This window comes from Ambystoma mexicanum, chromosome 11 (assembly GCF_040938575.1).
Source record: "Ambystoma mexicanum isolate Mex_15411 chromosome 11, UKY_AmexF1_1, whole genome shotgun sequence".
In the NCBI taxonomy this organism is placed as follows: domain Eukaryota; kingdom Metazoa; phylum Chordata; class Amphibia; order Caudata; family Ambystomatidae; genus Ambystoma; species Ambystoma mexicanum.
Window position 1 is genome coordinate 1,023,622,278 of NC_090934.1, and position 26,067 is coordinate 1,023,648,344.

At 45.6% G+C, this 26,067-nt stretch overlaps 1 protein-coding gene across 9 annotated transcripts in view; it reads right to left on the bottom strand.

Annotated features, from left to right (window-relative positions):
- Positions 1-26,067, bottom strand: part of MEGF11 (multiple EGF like domains 11) — a 2,301,522-nt gene that overhangs the window by 80,474 nt on the left and 2,194,981 nt on the right. For 6 of the 9 annotated variants that reach the window (XM_069624259.1, XM_069624256.1, XM_069624257.1 and 3 more), the window contains one exon: positions 20,283-20,339. The exons of the other annotated variants lie outside the window; for them this stretch is intronic. In XM_069624259.1, coding sequence (XP_069480360.1) covers positions 20,283-20,339 — 57 coding nt within the window. The remainder of the gene's footprint in view (positions 1-20,282; positions 20,340-26,067) is intronic. 9 annotated transcript variants of the gene reach the window in all.

Sequence of the window (26,067 nt, forward strand, 5' to 3'; positions counted from 1 at the left end):
ATTCGAGGAGGTCCGGCTCGAGATGAAGAGGAAGGGGGAGGCTGTTCCACAAGGATCCTGCTTAAGCAAGAGAATGGCCTCCGACCCTCTGCTTAGCGAAATGTTTCGCACACAGCGATTTGGAACCAGAGGAACGTAGAAGTCTAGAGGGAGAGTATTTAGTGATAGCAAGTTGCAGACAGCGTGGTCCCCGGCCCCAGACAGCCTTGTGGATGATGCAGAGGGATTTGAATTTAATCCATGCAGCAAGTGGGAGCCAGTGAAGAGTTTTTTGGGCAGGATAGATGCGGTCCCTGGCCTTGAGGCCAAGGATAACTCTTTCTGCCCGATTATGGATTAGTTGGAGAGGGTGTAGAGAGGAAAAGGGTAGATGCAAGATTGGGCCGTTGTAGTAGTCAAGCTTAGAGAGAATCAGAGCTCTGGTAACATTGAGCCTCTGGGGGAAAGTGAGAAAAGGGAGAATTCTATCAAGAACGAAGAGTTGAAAGTTGGACTTCTTGGTAATGTCCTGGATGTGAGGGGGGAAGGAGAGAGAGGAGTCGAAGATGACTCCAAGGTTTTTGGCTTCAGATGAAGAAGAGGGGGGACAGCCCATGGGGGATTGCCAGACTGAGGGCAACAAAGAGGGAGCAGGGGTCCAAATGAGAAGGATCTCAGTCTTGCTGGCATTGAGGCGGAGTTCATTGGAAGTGCACCAGGATTAGGTAGCAGATAGGCAGTCCGGGATAATGGAAAAAGCAAGAGGGTCAGCAGGAAGGTTGAGGAGTAGTTGAATGTCATTTGCATAGCACTGGTAGTTGGGGGAGAAGGAGGAAATGGTGCGTGCCAGCAGAGCAAGGTAAGCATTAAAGAACCAGGGGGAGAGGTTGGAGCCTTGTGGGACACCCCAGGTGGAGAAGGAGGTAGGCAAGGAGAAGGTGCCCAGAATAACCTGGGGTGGGCAGCCAGTTAGCAAGGAGGTCAGCCAGTCCACTGCCCGCTCCGAGATACCCATGGTATCCTGGAGCTATTTTATGAAGATGGAGTGGTTGACTGTGTCAAAGGCAGAGGAGAGATCAAGTAGAATGGGGACAGCTGGAGAGTTAGAATCCAGAGATGCAAGCAGTTCTTCATGGGTGTTCAGAAGAGCAGTTTCCGTGCCTCTAGAATCCAAATTGATGGTGGTGCAGACCGCCATCAAGTTCAATGTGTGAGGTAAGTTGGGGGAAGGCAAACTTCTCCAGGAGTGTCCCAAGGAAGTGGGTGATAGAAATAGGGCGGTAGTTCGCTGGACAGCTGGGGTCTGCTGAGGGTTCTTTCAGGAGGGGGTCACAAGGGAGTGCTTGAAGGAGGTGGGGAAAGATCCACTAGCAAAAGAGTGGTTGCAGAAATCTGCAAGAGCGGGGGCAAGAAAGCCAATGTTGTCCTTGATGGTTCTGGAGAAGCAAGGGGAAACCTGTTTGGAGGAGACCTTCATAGAGCGGACAACTCTGGTGACCTCATCAGGTGTGACATGGGAGAAGGAGGAGAGAGAGGAGGCAGGAGGGTGGAAGATCATTGGAGGCAAGGTTGTGGGGAGGGGTTGGGGGAGTGTGCAGCAAGGGTGTTCAGGATGTCCAGCATTTTTGTGGTGAAGTGTGTGGGCAGTGCGTTGCAGAGGGTGTGGGAAGGAAGAGGGGAGGAGGAAACTGCGGAACGGTTGGCTAGTTCCCTGCAAATTTTAAAGAGTTTATACATTGTTATACATTATATTGTTTTTATTTTCTTAGCTTCCACTCTGGTCCGGACTCCAGATGGCTCACACATTCTGCAATGAAGGTCCTCTGCTCCTAGCCAGCATTTAAAAGGAACCAGGAAGCAGGGATAGCTTGCTGGTTCCCCGACATGCATGGCAGAGCTGCAGTGCCTCCATCACTGCACCCTAGGCCTCTGAATGTATGGGAAAGCACAGGAGCATCACCTACAAACATTCGGCTCTGCAGTACCCCCACCTACATCCCCAATGGACCAGGTGGTGGGCCTGCATGTGCGATACAAATCTCTCAAATCAAATCTCAAATTGAAGGCGTCCTGAGGTGTGCCTCTCACTCTCAGAGCCCCGGAACTGGAGGGCCCGAGTACCTCCTAACATTGGGGGATCACTACACTCTAGTAGAGAAGGAAGCGAGCCCGGGGGAGGAGGACGAGGCAAAACCTCTCAAACACCCCCATAGCTATTCTTCTCCCTAAGAGGTTGCGGGAGAAACATTGCCCTACAGCGTCTTCCGGATGGGCCCAACACTGCTCAGAGAGTGCGTAGAAGTCCAAGTGGGGAAGTGCGCTGAAAGACTCTAAACACGGAGTGAGAGGTTCTGCCACTGACAAGGACCTGGAACACCCAGGGCACACGAGGAGTCCTGTTTTTACCCAGCATGCACGGCCAAGGACTGACGAGAGCAGAGGAAAAAAGGAAAACACAGATCAAAAAGTACTGCAGGGAAGTAGCAACAATAAAAGAACATGGAAGCTGCACCCGGTGTTCGACATATCTGACATCGGACTGAGGGGAAGGAGCAAGGTGGCAGACACATGTGCCTTGCTATGTTCCACACATGCAGCCCGCCATCTCGTGCACATTTGAAGGGGAAAGTCACGCGCATTGCTGTGCTAAAGGCTCTAGTGCTGCTGGGCAGGAACTCTCAAAAGTACAGAGCAAAGGGGAGAAGGAGTGGGATTAATAGCGATGATTGGTAGGAGTGACCCCATCTAGTGATGGACGGTGCCACCTCACTGTAGCAGCAACACCTCTCCAGTCCCTAATAGTGCACTTTGACCCCACTGATCACGGTGAATTATTGTCTCATCTCTGGGACCAAGGGGTATCTGAGGACACAGTTCCTGAATGTATGCCCACTTCCTGCCGCTTCCTGTCGGGCAGTACTCACCATGGCAGCATCGTGTTTCTGCATGTTGACAGTGATCCCAGCTCCACTGTAGGGCCCTGCAGGTTTTGGTCCTGTCTCCCTTCTATTTTTCACTGTATATGCCAGATAAGTGGGTGGCATCCTCCACGGGCGTGTCCTGGAACGTCATCCTAATGTTGATGACGGGGACATTTAAATCTCAGTCCGTGGATGGACTCTGGAATCACTAACATCTTATTTGACCAAGGTCACCTTTTGAATGGCAACAATTTGCCTGAAAATCAATCCAGATAGGATTGAGGCAATGGTGGTGGACCACAATAGGCCCGAGGTTAGAGCAGGGGCAGTGCACGCCCTCAGTAATAAGTGGTGTGCAACATGTGTATATTCTTGCCATTCTATTTGACCACAGACTGGACATGCAAGCACAGGTTGCTGCAGCGATCGAAGCCAGGGTATTTCTATCACAGAACAGGCAGGTGTTTGCCATTGTGGAGACATAGCTTGACTACGGGAACTGGGGTATGAAGCTGCTGCTTGAATTTTGCAGCATGTTTTGCACTGCAACACATTTCTCTCATCATGCATGATCTTCACTGCTTCCAGTTGTTTGGTATGTGAAGCCCAAGCAGCTGATTATGACTTCGGGCTCCGCAGGCGACTCAACCACTTTAGCTTCTCATATGAGCTGCACCTCGTTATGCCATGGGTATGTCATCCATTTGAGTAGGTCATATATTCTTGAGCCTGGCTCCAATGGTAAGAAGTCATTAAGATGGCACTGATTTGCTCCTCAAGGGTAATAAGGTACCACTTGTGTGTTGCTCATGGAAGTTAACATGGCATTGATTTGTTGCCCTGTGATGTTAAGATGGCATTGGATTGTTTCTTGTGAATGCTACGAAGGTAATATTGGTCTCCCGGGTAGGTTAAAATGCCATTGGTTTGTTGATGTTAACCCATTTTTCAAAGATGCTTGAGCGGGTGGTCTTCAGCCGGTCACTAAGTACCTTGAGGATAATATCCTTGGAGATCCACTTCAATCTGGCTTCTGTAGTAAACACTCCTCCCTGTCTGCACTCAAGAATGTCTCCAACATTCTCTCTGATTCTCATTACTACAAGCTCTCTTTTGGACCTCTCTGCTGGATTCAACATTGTCAACTACTCCTCGCCCTCCTCATTCTCCAGGAACTTGGGTTTTGCAACACTGCTGTTGCCAGGATTGCCTCCAAATGGAAGGTCACCCCTTTAAAATTGCCAAGAACTCACAAGCCTCTGAACCTTCCACTCTCACTATCGGGATGAGTCCCTGGACCTCTCCTTGTTACCCTCTAGATCTCTGCCCTGGCTAGGCTTACTCGTCCGTTGACTTTTACTAGCAATGTTTAGCAGAGAATCCTCACATCTTTTCCCCTTCACCTCAGCCATCTCAGAACGGGTAGCCAACTGTCCTAATGCAATTTATCACTGGATAGCTCACTGCTGCCTCATGCTTAACTCTTGGAAAATTAAAGTCATCTTCTTCCTGGTTTCCAACACCATCCCTCCCCTGACCTCTCCTATCTCTTTCCCACTTGACCTCCTTGCTCTTCACCCAAGGCTCACAAACATGGGGTCCTGTTTCATAGCGACCACTGATTGCAGCAGTTCATGACTCCCACCACCTCTGCACCTCGTATTGACCTTCTCAACATCCAGAAAATGCATCTATTTCTTACTTGCCACTCTATGAAAACTTGTGCTCAGCAAGCTGGATTACTGCTCTTGTCTACTTCTTTCCCTTACTCTTTATACACAAAGTGTCCAGAATCTGTGATTCCCAATATCTTTGAGGAAGGTTACAATACATTGTACACTGAAAAGGTGATTCTGCTCTAGACCTGGGAGGCTTTGTCCCACATCCAAGCTCCCCTTCTTCTTTGTCGTTTCCATATACTGTATCCCTGGAAGCCGGGAGGAGCTGGGAACAGAAGAAGGCATACTGTCACAGCGATGCACAGGTCTCTGTGGCAACGCTGGAGACATGCTCTATCCTGAGCTCCACTATGCTTCACCGGTTGTTAGCGGTCTAGTCTTTTTCCAATATGGCTGCTCCTTGCTTTTATACTCCTCCTCTCGTACCGGCACTCGTGTTACAACTCTGTGATTTTCCTTTTGGGTTAGACGCTAGTGCCGGTACTTTCTGTGCCTGTTCTATCCTTCCTCCCTTCAGTACTCCTGAGCCTTTCTTTTTTCCTTGTTTTCCCTGCTCCGCTTGTCTTTGCTTTTATGGCCCGCTGCTCTTGGCTCCCACATGTCTGTCACAATGGCTTATCAGCTGTTATCTCTTTTTGATTATGCTCCTTTGCTTTGTTTCTCGTTTCATGGTTCTCAGTGGGATCTCTTCTTCTCCAATCCACATTTATTGTCCTGTTGTTTGCCAGCAAGATTCTTCTTACCCGAGATGCTGAATCTGAAAGTATCATCTGCTTAAGAACCTTCTCCTCCTTTGGACATTGCTCAGCTATTTATTGGAGCATTTTCGTCAAAGGTTTTTTTTGTGCTTTCTGGCTTTTTCCCCTGGAGGTCGACCCTTTGGTCGTACCTTTGTTTCTGCCTGTTGTTAGTGGGTACGAATTGTGGTAACAGGAATGGAGAGTAATCTCTTAAAAGAAGACAGAAAGAAGGAGAACCGTAGAGAAGGCAGAGGAAAAAGACAAAATCTGAGGTGAGAATCCTATTCAAAGGGATAACCTTGACACAAAGTCCTCAACTTCACAACCCACACTCTATACAATCTGCCCAAAACTTCACCCACTTCTACCTTCTGACAGCATGCTGGATGGCTCTCTATGCACAATCGCTTCCTTTTCCAGTTCCTTATAGTCTAAAAATCTATCTATGTTTCTGTTCCTCAGTTTCTGGATGACTGTACCTCTTTCTACTCACCATCTTGTTCACTCTGCTCCGCTCAACCTCACCCACGACTCCAGTGCTTCCTCTCACTTCTACTCTTTCTCCCTACACACCCTTCTCCATTTGAACCCTCTGCCAATCATAATCAAACATAGACAGGCTGGCTATGGATCTCTTCAAAACCCATCTACTGGTTCTACTGGCCAAAGATGGAGCCTTCCCTACCCTATCCCCTATTCTCCTTACCTGAGCACACCACTCCCTAAAATGCTGCATAATAATGTAATTGTGTACATGTTTACAGTATTCCTCTTGCGTTTGCAGCACCTATCCCCATATGTTAATGTCACCTTTGTAAGTCATCTGTTTTTTCGTTTTTGCCCCCGTGTGTGCCCCATTTTGTGCACACTCTCATGAACTGGCGCACTTCTTGTTGTCATCTTCAAGCTATTGTATAGGCACGCTTCCTGGGAATGCCCCCATCATCTGTAAATCGGCTATTGTATGTCATTTCTGATAAAAAATTGACATCACTGTTCGTCAAATAAATACACAATAATAATACAAATACAAGATGGCACTGCTTAGCTTTCTTTGGATGTTAAAATGTGTTGCAGGGGGACGTTAAGATGGCACTGGTTTGTTTCCTGGCATTTGCGGTTATATGTTTAAATCTTTAGGGCACCTGGCTAGGTCCCGATTTACCCAGGTGGGTATACGTATAATAAACAGAGATAATCGGGATGGGGAGATCCAAAACCAGAGACAAGTAGGTGCTAAACGTGTGTGTTTATTGTATAATCACACAGAAAGTGGTACGTGACTGCACAATTTATTTTACATTACTTCCGATAAGCACGAAAGGTGTTTTAGAGAGGACGGACAGAGTGGGTCACGCAGTGGTGACACAGGTGGGTGCAAACCTCTGGAATATCGAGGTCAGCATTACATTGAAAATACAAGTTTCCTCGCATATCGAGGAACAAAAACACAAGGTGCACACAACAATCTTGAAAGTGAACAGGTACAGGTAGTGATGCAGTTGTGATGAATGGTTCGACACAGGGGGTGACACAGGGTGTGTTTCGGCCAAAAAAGTGGCTGGGAAGTCGCCGTCTTTGTGCTGGCCTTCGTCAGGAAAGAGGCACCAGTAGTGGTGCTGTCCGTGGTGTCTGTGGGTAGAACAGAGCTATTAGGATCTCGGGTGGTGATTCAATAAGTACTTAGAGTATTTAATACGGGCCGAATAAATGCCCAAGTGATACACCATATGGAGTATCTTAAAAAACAGCTTACCTGCCGCCGGAGGGGAGCAGGTGGGTGCTGTCGGGGAAGCCGCGAGGAGTGCGGGTTGACCGGTGCGGTGTATGGCACAAGGTGGAGGGCTATGATTGCCTTCGAGCCAACGTGGTCAAGAGTCTCACGAAGCAGGAGTGGGGCGTAAATATACCCAAGTCTAGAAGGAAAATTAAAAAGGTTTTAGTAACCTGTGTGAGTCGAGTGTTTCGGGAAACATGGGCTAGCCCGCGTTTGGGTGGGGGGACTTACTGTGGTCTGGGTGGTACGCTGCCGTGCTGGACGTAGACTGGTGGGAGCCGGATGAGTCGGACACCGAGGGTGCCGTGGAGGACAGTATAAATAGCAGCCTGTGGCTAAAGGCAGACGAATGGGATCCCGCGGTCCCGGGGCGGCAGTCTGCTTGGGCCAATCCAACGGCTGTGCGCCGTGTTCCAATGGAAAGGCGGTACTACGTGTGTGATGTTGGGTAATGTAGTCCAGTGGGGGCAGGAAGGACATCGGCAATAGGAAGTTCGCACAGTAAGACGGGCATGCCACATGGAGGCTGAGACGGTCATGTGATGGCATAGTTACCGCAAAACACTGTGGATGGTACAACACAATGACTCTGGTGTGCAATAATCATCACAAGGAGAAACCATTATATCTCGAAGATGCACAGAGGGATGGTAACAGTGCACAAGCAATTCTCAAGGTAGAAAAAACATAGGTGTAAAATGTACACATTTAGATCAATCTAGTGTAATGGACACTAGTCCGTTGCCAGAGAGGGGACGTCGGTGACTGATGGCTAATGGCAGTTCTAAAAATGTTTCCATTCAACGGTTATATTGAGGCCGTCTTGGACGGAGTTCAATCTGTGGACCCACTTTTGCTCGAGTCTAGTGAGGGCAATGTTGATGTCGCCTCCTCGTCTTTGAGGCTGAAGTTGTTGGATCACGGTCCACGTGAATTCTTCATGGGTATGTTTCTTCTGGCTAAAGTGTTCGACCAGAGGTTTGTCCTCAACTTTGTTTTTGATGCAGGATCTGTGTTCGTTGATCCTTTGTTTGACTGGTCTGATGGTTTTGCCGATGTAAATCAGGTCGCAGGGACACTTGATAGCGTAGATCACGTGCTTACTTTCGCAGTTGGTGTGACTGTTCTGTTTCCATACTAGGTTCTTATGGATGAACGTTTTGCTGTTCGTGGTAAAACGACAGGCGACGCAATGTCCACAGCTGAAGTGACCCACCACTGGTGGAAGATTCCACAGCGTGGTGACTGGTTTGGTGGGTTCCACGCTGTGGAATCTTCCACCAGTGGTGGGTCACTTCAGCTGTGGACATTGCGTCGCCTGTCGTTTTACCACGAACAGCAAAACGTTCATCCATAAGAACCTAGTATGGAAACAGAACAGTCACACCAACTGCGAAAGTAAGCACGTGATCTACGCTATCAAGTGTCCCTGCGACCTGATTTACATCGGCAAAACCATCAGACCAGTCAAACAAAGGATCAACGAACACAGATCCTGCATCAAAAACAAAGTTGAGGACAAACCTCTGGTCGAACACTTTAGCCAGAAGAAACATACCCATGAAGAATTCACGTGGACCGTGATCCAACAACTTCAGCCTCAAAGACGAGGAGGCGACATCAACATTGCCCTCACTAGACTCGAGCAAAAGTGGGTCCACAGATTGAACTCCGTCCAAGACGGCCTCAATATAACCGTTGAATGGAAACATTTTTAGAACTGCCATTAGCCATCAGTCACCGACGTCCCCTCTCTGGCAACGGACTAGTGTCCATTACACTAGATTGATCTAAATGTGTACATTTTACACCTATGTTTTTTCTACCTTGAGAATTGCTTGTGCACTGTTACCATCCCTCTGTGCATCTTCGAGATATAATGGTTTCTCCTTGTGATGATTATTGCACACCAGAGTCATTGTGTTGTACCATCCACAGTGTTTTGCGGTAACTATGCCATCACATGACCGTCTCAGCCTCCATGTGGCATGCCCGTCTTACTGTGCGAACTTCCTATTGCCGATGTCCTTCCTGCCCCCACTGGACTACATTACCCAACATCACACACGTAGTACCGCCTTTCCATTGGAACACGGCGCACAGCCGTTGGATTGGCCCAAGCAGACTGCCGCCCCGGGACCGCGGGATCCCATTCGTCTGCCTTTAGCCACAGGCTGCTATTTATACTGTCCTCCACGGCACCCTCGGTGTCCGACTCATCCGGCTCCCACCAGTCTACGTCCAGCACGGCAGCGTACCACCCAGACCACAGTAAGTCCCCCCACCCAAACGCGGGCTAGCCCATGTTTCCCGAAACACTCGACTCACACAGGTTACTAAAACCTTTTTAATTTTCCTTCTAGACTTGGGTATATTTACGCCCCACTCCTGCTTCGTGAGACTCTTGACCACGTTGGCTCGAAGGCAATCATAGCCCTCCACCTTGTGCCATACACCGCACCGGTCAACCCGCACTCCTCGCGGCTTCCCCGACAGCACCCACCTGCTCCCCTCCGGCGGCAGGTAAGCTGTTTTTTAAGATACTCCATATGGTGTATCACTTGGGCATTTATTCGGCCCGTATTAAATACTCTAAGTACTTATTGAATCACCACCCGAGATCCTAATAGCTCTGTTCTACCCACAGACACCACGGACAGCACCACTACTGGTGCCTCTTTCCTGACGAAGGCCAGCACAAAGACGGCGACTTCCCAGCCACTTTTTTGGCCGAAACACACCCTGTGTCACCCCCTGTGTCGAACCATTCATCACAACTGCATCACTACCTGTACCTGTTCACTTTCAAGATTGTTGTGTGCACCTTGTGTTTTTGTTCCTCGATATGCGAGGAAACTTGTATTTTCAATGTAATGCTGACCTCGATATTCCAGAGGTTTGCACCCACCTGTGTCACCACTGCGTGACCCACTCTGTCCGTCCTCTCTAAAACACCTTTCGTGCTTATCGGAAGTAATGTAAAATAAATTGTGCAGTCACGTACCACTTTCTGTGTGATTATACAATAAACACACACGTTTAGCACCTACTTGTCTCTGGTTTTGGATCTCCCCATCCCGATTATCTCTGTTTATTTTGCGGTTATATGGCCATTTATCGCACTGTTAATAAACACGATTAATTCAGGCACACTCCCAGAGTTACCTGAAATATGTCCTGGATGGTTTTTACAAGTAATTTCCTCAAAGGGTGAAGGTTGATTCCCCTGATTGCTGTGTATGTATGCCTCAGAGCCCTCAAATACCCTAATCTTGACAACAGGTGAAAGCTAGGTAGAGTGGGGGTAGTACAAAACTGAATCTGTCGGTACAGGTAACATGGCTCAGTTACGAAACAAGAAATGTCTCCACTCGGAGAGATCTTTCAGCGATACCACAAAATCCCTGATCCTTTAGTCAAGAACAGTGTAGTTTTCATTCGTACAGAAAAACATGTAACCAGGGCATGCATGAACAGAGAAGGGAAACACAGAGGCCCTCATTCCAAGGTTGGTGGTAGTCATGGCGCTATTTGCGCCATGGCTACCACCAATAACGGGACCGTGTCCGGTCCCGTTCATTGGGGATTTACCGGTCCAGTCCGACCTAGGCGGGACCGATAAGTCCCCATTGTTAAAGCCATTCCCCACACCCATTTCAGCCCCCATAGGGCTCAATGGGACGGGGGAAGGCGCTAATAACGGTACCGCAATTTGCGGTACCATTATTAGCTCTGAACTCCCTTAAAGGGCCCGTCCATAACGCCTGGTAAAACCAGGCGTAATGGAAGGGACCCGCTAAGGGACCTCGGAATAGGGCGCAAAGGGATTACTGGAACCAGTATCCTTAACGGTGCCCGGTATCCCTTTGCACCCACCTCGTAATGAGGCCCTGAGTCCCTCTTTGACTAGACCTGTTTGTGTCAGAAGAAAACTCACTGATTTTAGTATTCTGAGAAACCCCACCCTGTTCTCCAGTATGGAATGAGAATGCACTAGGATTTGCAAGGCCTATAGGCCTCCTGGACGCACCCCCCATTCCAGTGATCCCCAAAGACATCCTGAAAATCCAGGAAAAGCTGGAAGTTATCTCAGTGGCCCGAATATAGAAACAGCACCTTCCATTACTACTGAGCCTATCACAAAACAATGCTTGGGTTCTGGTGATCCATACATCCCGTTCAATTGGCCGATTCCTCACCTCAGTAACTGATACCACACCGGCTGGTGTCTCAGAGATTCAAAGGGTAGGAGTGAGAGTCAAAGGATGTTTAGCTGAAACAGCAGCATTGATCCCACAATCCCACAGCCACCCCACTGTAGCAGTCTACAAAAGACATAGAGCATCCTTCTCAGACTGGTGTAATGTAAATAATATCCTGCCCCCATGATTGGGACCAAAAACTGGCATGAGACTTCCTTAGTCATGGATTTGACATTGGGTTATTAGTTTCAACACTAAGGGTTCAATGGGCGGCCATATGTGACTTTCAACAAAGTTGGGGGGATTGTCCTCAGGTGACTCCCTTAGTGGGCCAATCCCCTCCATGGGTCAGAGACTACCAGACCCATAAGTCAAATTCCTGTATCTCGGTGTGAAAAGGTCCCTGCCGACTACTCATTACAAACAAACCCATTCCAACTTTCACCAAAAGTATTTTTTTAATTGTCATTACATCTGAGAGAAGGTTAGGGAAGTTAAGAGCATTAGTTACTAAAGAAACGTACTTAAAAATTCTGCTTGACAAGGCAGTTGTTCAACCGGGTCCTGGGTTTTGCCATGCGGTGGAAACATCATTGTACAAGCCACAGGATAATGTGTTGACTGTGTTCTTTCCAGACCCTTCATCCCGGAGCAGAACGCACTCCTAGTTGTACTCATGGCCCTGATTACATTCCGGGAGCATGCAAACACATTCCACGAATCTGAAGCTCCATTTGTAATGATGCGGGTGGCCGGAAAAGCCGCAAAGGCGTCCCTGATTACAATGGACCGTTGAGTCTGAGTTTATATCAGTGAGGCTGGCCTGGTAGGTGCTATGCCTAGTGGAATCGAGCACAATAATACGAGGCATGTCTGCTTCTAGAGCTGAACACATAGAAGTTGCATTATCGAATGATTACAATCCAGCCACGCTGGATCAAGTTCGTCTGTGCTACTTTGGGGTTCAACGTCTTGTCTTCCAGTCAGAGGGTATATTCTGCAATTGCCCCCAAGGGTACTTGAATGCTAAGGCAAGGAATTCTCAAATAGCGGCAGGCAGCGCCTTTTCCTTTCTTGCAACTAAATTGTGGAACAGCTTTCTTGAATTTCAGAGTCTCATTGCTTGGATTTAGAAATAGTCTGCACAGACCTTGAAAGTGTCCCGGAAGAAAAAGGGTTCTAACTGCTGTTATTACAGAGTTTGACCACATTAATAATATACACAGGACTTGCAAACAGGGACGTCATTTCACCAAAATGTCAGAGATAGCGGAAGTGACATCACATGACCTTTGACCTCTGATGACATCAAAGGAAGTAATATCATTTGACCCCACCCCAAAGTGACATCACGGGAAGTGATGGAACACAACCGTTTACCCCTTGACAAAAGAGCAAGTGGCATCACATAGCATTATTTCTAAGTACACTATGAAAAATATGATTACAATATCACTGTAACGTGATATACATTTTATACAAGAATGGATCACCATATGTATCAGCAGAAAAAAACATGCTATAACTGAAACTTGCAAAAAGCAAAATACATTGGGCCTGATCACGACTTTGGCAGTAATGCCGGTGGTATTACCCCTGGCGGTATTAGCCCTACCGCTGAACTCCCCGGCGCTAATAGCGCCGGATCACGAGTTTGGCCGTAATGTAATTCCCCATTGAGCGCATTCGGGAATGCCCCATTCCCCATTGGGCTCAATGGGGAAAATTTGCCCTCTTACCGCCGGCATTCTTTTACATGGAATATTGGCCGATAATGGCACAGCTAGTGTGGATATTTTCTTAGAGTGGCATGGCTTTTTATACTGGCATTATGGGCACAGCCAACTTGCGGATTGTTATGTGCAAAACTGACCTACATTGGCGCAGCGAGTATGGGCATGTTTTCTTACAGTGGTATTGCATTTTTTACTGCCATTATGAGCAAAGCCAATGTGAGTCTTTTTGTGGTCATACTAGCCTACATTGGTGCAGGCGGTATGGACATGTTTTGTTATTGTGGCCTGGCATTTGCACTGGCATTCTGGGCAAAGCCAACATGAGCATTCTTACATGTCCATACAAGCACACATTGGTGCAGCCAGTGTGTTCATATTTTACTGGCATTCTGGGCGAAGCCTGCAGGAGTATGTTCCTAAATGGGGATACTAGCATATATTGTCAGAGCCAGCATGGACATGTCTTCTTTAGGTACTGGTAGTATGGGCAAAGCAAAAGAAACATGAACATGTTCATATGTGGGATAGTGACATACATTGATGCAAACAGCCTAGACATGTATGTGGACAGCAAGTATGAAAATGTTTTTTATACTGGCAAAATACTGGCATATATTGTGGGCAGTGGCATCATGAAAGTGCTCATTTGCTCTATTTGTGACTTTGTATTTATTGATTTTATCATGTTTTTTGTATACAAAACCAATTGTAAATTGTAAATTGTGGCTGTTAACACAATTTTTCACAGAAAATGGCCTGTAGAATGCACTATTTTAACCCATTATTTAAAAAATATTCATGGTGGGGGGGCAGACTCTGCTGTGGTTGGTCTGGGCTCCCTCACTACACTTGGTTGCTCCCACATTTCACACTACACCAACACTACAGGCAGGGCAGAAAGAGGGAGTTTGGTACAGAGAGGGATGTTATGTTATTGGGGTTTATTTTTTAAAATGTAAAAGTGTTTTACAGTTTACAAGAAACCTTTACACTAAAATAGTGGTTTATACCACACATCACTCCTTGAAGAGAGGCTTTATTAGGCTTTAGACCAGGGAAAAAACTAGCTGTACCACAACTCCGGGTTTTTTTTGTTTGGCACCAACTTACAAAGTTACCATGCGCCTGATTATTATTTCAATTCGAGAAGGTGTCGCAGGTTGTGTGGAGCAAGAATAAAGGGGACACTAGTGACCCCGGCCCCTTGAAGCAATAGTTGAAAGGACTTCTCCACACTTCAAAAAAGCGCCACACTGGGTATTTGTGAAGAGTAGGTTGGTTTATTATATTGAATTGAAAATGCCCTTTACGGATGACACGTGTTTCGACACACCAGTGTCTTTTTCAAATCAGGGCTGGTAGCAATGCTGATAAGTAACATAAAGACAGCCCCTGTATACCAGAGCTTTTTGTAAAGATTCTACCAATGTCATCAAGAAACTTCAATCGATCGACTGGCAAGACACATACAAACTGGTTACATGGGATGTTCGAGCCCTGTATACCTCGATTAAACACGAGGCAGCCATTGAAACCATGAACTATACTTTTCGTGGGGAAACTGCTTCACACTACCACTACATGACCATGCTCAAAGAAATGCTCACAACAACTCTGGATAGCAATATTTTTCTTTTCAACAAAAGATATTTCAAGCAGAAACAGGGAGTAGCTATGGGCGTAAAATACGCACCAGCCCTAGCCAATTTATTTATGAGCAAATTTGAGGACAAGTATGTATACACGGATCCGAATGCAAAAGACAAAATTGTGATGTGGACCAGATTCATTGATGACATTTTACTTATATGGAATGGGAATGACGAAGACCTAATCGAATTTAGGGGTCATTTAAATAACAATACAGAAGGGATCTTACTCTCAGGACCATCGAGTAAAACCAGCTTAGATTTTCTTGACCTAATAATATACGTGATGGATGGCAAACTCGTGACTAGAACTTTTCGTAAACCAACAGAGGCCAACTCAATCCTATTTGCCACAAGCTGCCACCTGAAAACAGTGGTTAAGAATATACCGAAGGGGGAATTCATAAGAGCCTGTAGAAATTGCAGCAATGACAGTGATTTTGTTCAGGAATGCAATCTTTTGAAGCACAGATTCTGTCAAAGAGGCTACAATGAAAAATGCATAGATGTGGCACAAGCAAAAGCTGTCACGATGGACAGGAATGTAACTCTACAACCCAAGAATCACAAACGAACGGAGGAACAGAATAAAGTAAGCTTCATCACATCGTTCTCTCATGACAATTTTGAAATTAGAAAAATGCTCACCAAAAACTGGCATTTGCTTAAACTTGATGATCACCTCAAAGACCTCATTGATGACAAACCCAAACTCATTTTTAAAAAAGCTAGATCCTTGAAAAGCATGCTCAGCCCATCTCTACTCACAAATCTGCCCACACCGAGACAAGAACTATGGCTACCTGGTTTACCTATAGGATTCAGGAAATGTGGATCATGCAGCATGTGCAAATTAGCGCACTCAAATACAGAGACCTTCACGGACTCGAGAGGAATAACTTTTTCAATCAAGGATACCATAAATTGCCGCAGCAAATATATTGTATATGCGATAATGTGCACATGAAGCGCATATATATTGGCAGCACCATACGGGAACTAAGATATAGAATACGTGAACATGTTTATGCCATGAGTAAAGTTGACTCCTTGTTACCGCTTGCCTAACATTGGCAAACCAAGCATCAACAAGATGACAAAATGGATGTCAGGTTCATCGGACTCAGACAGGCTGGGTGAGAGAGGTGGAGACAGCGAAACCCTCCTTCGCCAGTGTGAAGCCCGCATCATATGAAAATTCAGAGCGACAGAGTTTGGTCTGAACCGAGACCATGAGATGGCGCATTTTCTTTAAAGTTTTTATTTTTTGTCTATTCTGCTTACAAACATATGATATGCAGTATATAGTATGACAGGGAATTTATATTAACAAAGCGCATTATTGACATTCCTTTCACACCTTACTAAGATATGTCTTATAAATCTACATCTGTATCTCAACAATAATTTATGTATAATGACATACATTAATATCGGATAACACATAGTATAGGTTCTGTGTACATTTCTCTGCCTGCTACTCTTATTTGGTACTAAAACACTTTGTAAATATATTGCAACCAATACGCCCTTGAAAACCCACCTAAATATCACTTCACAGGTGTTTCTGTAACAATGTCATCGGTTATGAGCCCAAAACATGGAGCTTGTTTGTTTCTTGTCTGACTTCCTAGATGAGGCTCAATGGAAATAGTAGCAGGACTTTGGGTTGCCATGACAACCTATGTAAACTGTGCCAGTGCAGCGTTCTGCACAATTCAGACGGCAGCAGACTTCAGCGGACCAGGAGGTAGGCTTCAGCGCTATACTATCTTTCTATCAGATATAATTATATCATGTTACATTGGTCGATTGCACCGTAATTCACTGTAGCACTATCACGCTTGGTTGCAAACCGACCCTGAATTTCTGCCGCTTCCCAGTACGCTCGCTCATGTTTTACTCTAACTTCTCCACTGCTTTGTAAAATGATTTAATAAGTGCACGGCAACTTATAGTTTCACAGCAATGTCCATGGCACGCCCGCTCGTGCGTACTCTACGGTAATTTGTGTCAGAAAAAAACTTGTTTTTCTGATAGGCACACATATATTTTTGGCGCATATTTTGGTTTGAATAAATTACACTCCATAAACACACATTCTTTCTGTTTAAAAGCTATGGCTTTTTAAACCACACATACCTATAATGTGTTCTTTTTGATATGCTTTCTCATAGGGGATTTAACCCATGACTGTGTGTTTCACCCAATTGAAACCTTTTGACTTGAGATTTAGGTAAGGCCGACAAGGGCAAAAATCTCCAAAAATGTCAATCATTTAAGCAATTGTTTTATACTTTTGATTATCTATTTGCTAATAACGCTTTTGTGTTTTGTCATTTGTTTTTGTTTATTTGTTTTTTCTCAATATGACTTACCTTTGACTTCCCTACCCTTCACCCCTCCTTATTTGTCTGTGACCACACCACACCATGATTTTGATTTTTTTTTGTATGGGTCATTTTCAATTTGTTTTTATCATGACCTATGATTGTAATGCATATCTGTCTATTTTGCCATATGTTTACTGTCTTTATGTTACTTATCAGCATTGCTACCAGCCCTGATTTGAAAAAGACACTGGTGTGTCGAAACACGTGTCATCCGTAAAGGGCATTTTCAATTCAATATAATAAACCAACCTACCCTTCACAAATACCCAGTGTGGCGCTTTTTTGAAGTGTGGAGAAGTCCTTTCAACAGGGAAAAAACTAATCACAAAAAGTAATGGGCAGGCACACATAGAGAAGCAATATAATCTAACACAGTAAGGAAACAAAAATAAACAATATCCGGATAATGCATTTCATTAAAAAGACTTAAATATCGCTAAACCATAGGAAGTCAAAATAATAACTCAGGTATACAAAAAACTAAAAATCCCTATAATAAAATGACCCCACTCGTAACAATATATACTGTACTTTTTAATGCAGTTCTATATAGCTTGTATCAGACCTATGGGGCATCAGAACCCTGTATATTATTGGACAATAGTAGTTACAGTTAAAACAACAGCAGCACTAGAGGAATTTGAGTGTATAGCCACTTGGGTGAGATAGGAATTAGTAAGGCACAAGGACACTGTGATATATCTTCTTAAAGAAAAGGTTCTGCCGTGACTAAAGAGCAACAGGGGGAGGTCTCTTATCTAGATTTGTGGAAGAGGATGGGGTGAGATGCTGGTAGAGGAATGAAAAGGGTGAGCATTTTTTTGCGTTTAGTAGAACTTTGGTTGGCCAATATGGGCCTCAGTACAGGTAGAGCAGTAATGGCAACAAGAAGTGGCATTTTAAATATCTCCTATTTTTTAAATATCACCTAATTATAGGTTGGAGTCGTAAAGAATATTCACAACCTGAGATACATAAAAACATGGTGCCATTGCAATGTAATCAAGAGCGGGGTCATGTGCTGGTGTGGGTATCATCTGGTCTCCTACATGGTGTATGGCTTCTAGTGGGGGCAGGTGTGCTTTAGGAAGGAGCACCAGGCGAGCATTGCCTCAGCCCAGATATAAAAGTACTCCGGCTCTGAGATGTGTTTTTTCTTCTCTTCAGACTTTGCTGCTGATTTTGCACCCCCTTCACTATGTTTTTCACATGTAGGCTGAGGTATGGCTTCCTGCCAACAATGCACAGTAGCAGTTGTGCGTTTGTTTCTACGGTCGGTAATGCACCTTCTCTTGAGAGCCAGGTCTATAGCTTCAGTTGAGCTGGGGGAGGGGCTAAGAGGAGGAACTTAGATCAAGTAATGTGATAAAAAATGGGTGCACTAGTGAATAAGCATGATAGGACCCTTCAAATACAGTCAGAAGAACGACTGTGTGTAAACATAATGGCAGTGGCTGGTACAAGGTGTTGTAAGAAATGGTCTGAAGTGGAGATGGGGTGGATTGGGGTGGCAGCTTACACAGTAGTGACATTTAAATCACACTTAACCCTTGGAGAAATCTGCACATTAAGGATCATGATTTATATTTCGAGTTTTCTTCTGGGTTGCAATTCACTTTCAAGTGGCTGGGGCACATAAGAGGAATTTTATATGCAGGTAATTTATTTTGCTGTCCCTCCAAGGAATATACCTTGCAAGGTGCCAATGGAGGAAGGAGGAAAACTGGTTTTAAATTCAAACCTGTGTTGCGCTTACACTACACTGATATAGCTCCTTAGGTCCTAAAGCGAGGATCACAACCCACTGTCCCTCAATGTTGCCAAGGAAACAGGTTTTGAATCCAACACATTGGCCAATAGCATGACTGCCCGGGCATCGACGGCTCCATGGGGCACTAGATTCCTTGCGCAGGGTTGCTACTTTCATGTCCCTGTTCCTCGTCCAGACCCTACTTATGAACGTGCCCCACCTTCCAAACAGCGACTTCCCAAAAGCTCCACCCATCAACATTTTGGGCTCCGCCCCCTCCCAGCATGAGTATGTACTGGCATGAGGAAGAGTAGGTCAAGCAGTATTGAAGAATACTAGTAAGTAATTGAAGTACAGCAGGCAGGAAAGAACGCTCTTTGGCAGAAAGAATGTACGTAATTCAAAATATCCAGACAAGGCTGATTTAGGGGCAGTATTCCACCTGCCTGCAAAACCCTATCAGTGTCTGCTTGCTATATATTCTGTTAGCCGGAGGGCAAGTGGGTGTTTATCAGAGGAGGGAGTTCTTAAGCCTCCGTCTAGTAGATAATCAGTTGTTTTCCAAATACGATGTTAGAATGTGATGAAGTATATACATAATCGGAACCCATGTATTAAAGACCTAGGGCCTCACTACGAAGTGGGCGGTAAGGGGTTAACGGCGCCGATAAAGGCGCGGGAGCCGTTAACTCCTTACTGCCCTATTACGAGGTCTGCTCGCGGGACCCGCTAAAGACGCCTGGTTTTACCAGGCGTCCTTAGCGGGTCCTGTGAGCGGTCCAGCATGCTAACAATGGGCCTGTCATTAACGGGCCCGTTGTTAGCATGCTCTCCATTCTCATTGAGCCCTTTGGGGGCTCAAATGGGAATGGGAATGGGGATGGTCCGGTTCCCTGAATGGGGAAACACTGGGCCCTCCAAGGTCGGAATGGCCCGGTATTCCCCCATTCAGGGAACCCGGACCTGAGTTTGGAGGCAGCCATGCCCTTATTAAGGGCATGGCTGCCTCCAAACTCGTAATGAGGCCCCTAGAATCTTCAAGGGTGCTGGCGGAATTAACACCCAGGAAGCATGTCATGAGGCTGCCTCTGCCCCCCCCTCCCCACCAAAGCTTGCCTTGAACTGACACTTGCCTTTTGGGTGAGCTTAAAATTCTCCAGTAAGTCAGTAAAACCTGTAACCCAGAAAGATAGTGCACACATTCAAATTCCTACTCCAATATCAACTGTTTCAGATCGACCCTGGTGAAGTTACGGAATGAATGTATGCTGTTAAAGTTATGATCAACACATAGAGGTGAACTGATTTCCTTGAACCTGCCTCCCCCAGAGGTCTTCTAAATTTGATGGACACAACATTTCAAATGCACGTGAAGGGAGAGGTAGAGTTTGCCCCCCCCACCACCCGTGGTTGTTGCGATAGCTGTCAAGACCCCACTGCAAATCATATACTCTACCTTCGAAGCCTTTCTCCATAATGTATGTGTTCTGACGTCTATCGAGCCCACAAGCACCTGTGTAGAATGATATACAATTGAAAAGCAGTGAATATTCTGGAGAAAGCATCATGCTCTTGTCCCACAGCACCCACCACCCATCACCTGGGCTTCACATAGCCCTACATCTCCAAACCTGGATCCTGATAGTATGTAAAAGGCTCAAGTCCAAAAGACAGCGAAGCTACGGATTCTGCATCTTTGTGGTTTTACAGCAGGCAGGGGGATGGGCAGTCAATATGGACGATGTGTCCTTTTTTGCAGTGACATGCTCAGGTTGCAAGGGATTCCAAATCCATAGGCAACTGGGCATCACACCTGGGCCCTGGAAGCCATTGTCTTTAGGTCCAGGAAGGTCCTAGGCTGAGAATCCTTGCTTGCGACAAACAGACAGGCCAAATAGATGATCTATCACTTAATTGACACCAAGCTCCACACACTTACTCTGCATGACCTTCAAGCTCATCACGTGTCTGTTCATGACCCAGATACTCATCACTCTGCATAGCCATTAGAACCAAGCTTGTCATGTTGTCTTTCATTGGGTCCTGAGTGCCTCACAGCCAGTCTTTGAGCTCCAATCACATCACACTTCTTGTACATTGACCACAAGCTCCTAGCACTTTTCGTTCACAGACCCCAAGTTTCTCACACTCTCCTTTTATCCATCGGCCGCCAGTCCCTTGCAGTATCTCCATGTGCCCAATTCTCCTCCCATTGTCTATTCATGCAACCCCTAGCTCATTACGCTATATTTCCGTGTTTATTGCACCTTGTTGTTTTCTCCATACATCCAAAGATTTCTTCTCACAGCCCCCATATGGTCTGAAAATCTAGACTAAGATCCCTATACTGTCTGTCCATGCGTACTATGTGCGTTACACACTCTGTATATATACACCCTAGGATTCTCACACTTTGTTCTTGTGCCACAAACCCCTCACAGTAAAGGTCTACATAAACCAAACTCATCAAACCGACTGTCCATATATGGAGAAAGCATTGCCCCAACAGCATCCTCAACATAATAGGCAATGGTGAGAGGCTATTAGCAAAGCTCTCAGTGTGAATCGAGGAAGCTAGCAAAGGACTGCAGAATGAATGCTCCCATTCATAAATACCCAAATGACCAACAGGGATAGATTCTCTTGGGCCCTTTCAGGATGGAAACATATATCAGTTCATAAAAAACCACAAAGTGCAACGCAAATGTCCTCCTGTTTTTACAGGTGAGTGCCTTGGCATCTGCGTTGACATTTATAGAGCTGAAATGCATTCTAAAGGAACTTTGACACCCAATCAAATGTTGTTTAGTACATTATGATAGTTTTAGGGTGATGTGCCGCTGATATATCAGAAGGCGGCGAGGTCAGGACCTGCAACCGAAGACCCGTAAGTGTACCATTTATTTTAGGAAAGAAAAGTCTTGGGGTTCATCATGCAAGAACATATTTTAAAAACATGGGTAAAGAAAAGAGTTAATTAGTCAGAATCGGAGTCAATTTAGAGATTGTATTTTGCTTTTTATGTGTTTATTTGCCAGTAAGGTTGACACCTCCACCATAAGTGCCATATATATTAGACACAGGCGTCAGAAGCAATCACATGGCTAGGTGCTTTTACAAAGTAACAATGATTATATGGGTGGGGGGGGTCATATTCTACGAGGAGGGCAAGGGTGCAAGAATTACGACATTGTTGCACATGAAGGTGCGCGGTTGTCATCATTTGTTGGATGGCTAGGGAAATGCAAGATTGGGGGTGAAATGGATTGAAGTAGTGAGCTGGGTTGAGGGGTTGCCAGTGCTGTATTGAACTATTTAAAGGAAAGTTCGACAGAGTGAACAAATGGGGAGAGTGAGCTTGGAGGGGATCACTGCTTGGTCAAATCAAGGGCTCAATGAGTCAGGCTTGAGTTTTCTGGTGATTAATGTAGTTATTAGAGGAAGAGAGGGAGAGTAGGAGTGAAAGAGATGGTGAAGTGGATGAGTCAGTGATGGAGTTTGAAGAGTCAATATAGAGCTCAGAGGAATGAAGTCCGGAAGGAAGGAATATGTGTTTAAGCGAGTTGAGTTTGGTAGTGTCAGGGGGCTGGGTCCAACTATCAAAGATTGAAGGAGTGGCATCTTCCCTGGCAGCTATACCGTAACACCAGGCCTCAGACTACATGTCCTGGGAGGCAGGGTGTGAGAACGCCATTGCAGTGAACGCATGACGTCACCACACTGCACACGAAGATATCATCATGTCAAATGGGATGGCAGGGACGTTCCCTCTCTTCTGGATTCAGATGGCTCTTTAGCCAGTGATTTCACCCGCTCCACAATCCTCAACAACTCTAAGTTTCACAAGCTTTCTACTGAATTTTTCCGTGTTCTACATAGCTTGGATTCTTGGTTCATACCTTAACTAAGTCAGTGCACTTTGTTCCATGCGCAGACCTCCCTACTGCTCCTGGTTTGGCCAATCTTTAGCTACGCCATATCTACCGGTTACATATCTTACCAGAAGGGATTGTGTCGGACTGAGGTTCCCAATTTACCTCTCACTTCTGGCGGGAAATGATGTCTCGTCTTGGAGTGGAGGTGAGGTTATCATCTGCTTTTCATCCTCAGACAGACGGTCAGACAGAGAGAACCAATCAATCGATAGAGCAATAACTTTGTTGTCTCTGTCCGCAGTAACAAGATTCTTGTCTTTCCTTGCTCCATATGGCAGAATTTGCCTATGAAAATAGTATACAATCCTCCACTGGCGGCTCACCTTTATTTGCTTTATATGGAAGACATCCCTAGGCATTCCTCTTAACACCATCTGTATCTACCACAGTATCTGCTGTAACCGATTGTCTTAAACAACATGCAGATGTAATGGCCGATGTTCGAGCTCACTTGCTTCAGGCTCAACTATGTACTAAGTCCTAATCATTCTCCTGGAGTTCCCTGTGGTCCCCTCATTAGCATCTTGCCTTCCTTCGCGGCTTCTTGGCGAGGGATCCATTTTTGGCACCCCTCCATTGACCTTTTGGGCCACCCTTCCAACCCTGGTTCGTTACTATCTGGGGATGATCGGGAAGGTCTGTCATTGAGTGATCCGTGCACTCACAGAGCCTAGCCTTGACAGGTAGTGAGTAGGAAGGTTCTATAGACTGAACAGTGAGGGGTCAGCAAAGGCAGAGTCCAGCTGCAGTAGGTGGATTTTGCTCATGTTAGTGAGTTGATGGTCCCTATGATAACAAAAGGAATATTGTCTGGGAGATATTTGGATAGATGATCAAGGTTGGAGAATAAGAGATTGAGGTTGCCAGGTGGGCGGTAGATGGGTAGGGTAGTGAGGGGGTAGACTCAAGAAGTCAGAGAGAGATGGGTTTGAAAGAAGATGGGGTGAATTGTGATGGTGTGTGAAGAATGCCTGATAGCATGTCTTTGCTGATTATTAAACAATGCCACCGCCTTTTGTGAGAAAAAGTAGCAAACTCTCTGTGGGCAGCAAGAAAAGTGGCAGTGCCAAGCTGGGTGCTCTAAGTTCCCATGAGCCCCATCATAGAGAGTTTGGGGTGATGGAAGTCAAAGTGGTAAGATCAGAAGGGAGTATTGTTGAATAGTGATTGAGCATTCCGGAAGCCCAAGGTAATCTCAGTAGTAGAGTAGATGTGGGTGGAGGGGGTGTTCCTTGGGGGAGACAAGATGTGTAGATGATGTTAGAGTTGACAGGTTCTGAGTACAAATGGCCAGGATATCATTTGAAAGACGCTTAGAGAATGGAGATGAAACAAGAGGTGTGGTTGATTTTTTTGTGGTAGCATACGGAGGGCCCAGGAGAAATGAAGAGAAAGAAAAGCCAAAAGAGTGAGAAAAATGATTAGGAAATAAGTCAATGAAAAGATATTTGGTGGGCTATGACCAGGTGCGCACAAAGGAGAGGGTTATTGGACTGCCTCAGAAGTGAATGAGCTACTATAAGCAGGGTCACTAATTACAAACAATATTACAAGATCACTAGTGAATAAAAACAGAAATGCAGGGCCACAAATTATCAAAATACAGCATATCAGGGTAACTGGCAAGTTCCAGTGTAGATTTTAGCATGATAACTGGTCTGTACCCTTGCGGGAGGCAGAAGAGTGCCTTGTAAAGGTTAATTCCAATACTAAGGAATTATTTACCATCCTCCAGAAATGGAAGCCCCTATCCCCTCTACAGATAATGTCCCTAAAGACAAGCAATGGTGCACTGACACCCAAAATGCCCTGTCTAAGAAAATCGTAACCCTCCAAACTAAAATAGCTAACAAAAAGTCCTTATTGCTCCAGACTGATCCACAACCTTCCTCTATTCCTACATTGGATAGATCTACCACCCCCTTCAGATTCACTAAGATTTCTATCCTAGAGACTGAGAAAATAATACTCTCCTTGAAGCCCTCGAATTGCAAGGGTGACAATTGTCCTGCACAAATTGTAAAGGACGCAGCTAGAGACTTAGCCCCTTTCATCTCTAAGCTTATTAACGCCTCCTTCAAAACGAACACAGTCACAATAACCTTAAAGAATCTTGGGTTCGCCCACTAGTGAAGAAGCAAACTTTAGACCCTGCCATCCCGACTAATTATAGACCAATCACCACAGTCCGCTTCCTCCTTAAAATAATCAATAGAGTAGCCTACCTTCAAATCCAGGATTACCTTGAAGTTAACCACCTATTAGAATCCCAGCAATCTGGTTTTTGTCCCCAACACGGCACAGAAACGGCATTACTAGACCTTAAGACCCAAATTGATGAGCTGAAGGACAATGGGAAAACAGCAATGCTACTCTTCCTTGACCTATCGGCGGCTTTCGACCTGGTGGATCATGCAGTCTTGTGCAGGCACCTCGAGTCAGCTGCCAATTTCTCAAGTGATGCTATAACTTGGGTACAATCCTTTCTAGCAAACCGCACGATGAGAGTCTTCTTTCCATCAGCCTCCGCAGACCCCATCCAAATCTCTTGCGGTGTGCCACAGGGATCCTGTGTCTCACCCACCATGTATAATATCTTTACCAAGCCCCTATTCGACAGATTGGACAGACTGGGTGTCACCTACACAAACTATGCAGACGACAATCAGATCCTTATTCCCCTTTCGGGCAACTTTGTTGAGGACACAGCCTTGGTAAACAACTCTTCATTCAGGCATGGATGGCGTCCCATGGCCTCTGCCTGAGTGACGATAAAACTGAGATCTTGATCCTGGGCACAGAGTCCAACATAAACAAACCTAGCACCAGTTATGCCTCCTTCAGCATTGACGGCAATACAATTAAGGTGATGCCTGTATTAAAAACACTAGGTTTTTACCTGGACTCCACATTAACACTCAAAAAACAGGTCAACTCCCTTGCATCCTCAACTGCCTGTACCTGCAAACTTATTAGAGCCCGTCGTCCATTTCTTTCTGAAACTAGCTGCCTCACACCTGCCAACATGCTAATAATGTCCAAACTGGACAACTGTAACGCCCTATGCTCAGGTGCCAACAAATACATTTTAGACAAAATTCAAAGTTTACAAAACAACGCCCTAAGAGCAGCACTAAATATTCCTAACAGAGAGCACCTTTCCAACTTCAGAAGAGATATCTGCTGGCTAAAAATAAACAACAGGATTCTTCTTAAAATAGCATCACTCACTTCCAAGTGTCTGAACAATATAGCACCCCCATACCTCATAGAAAGAATAAATAGGAAAACCTCACCACGACTAAC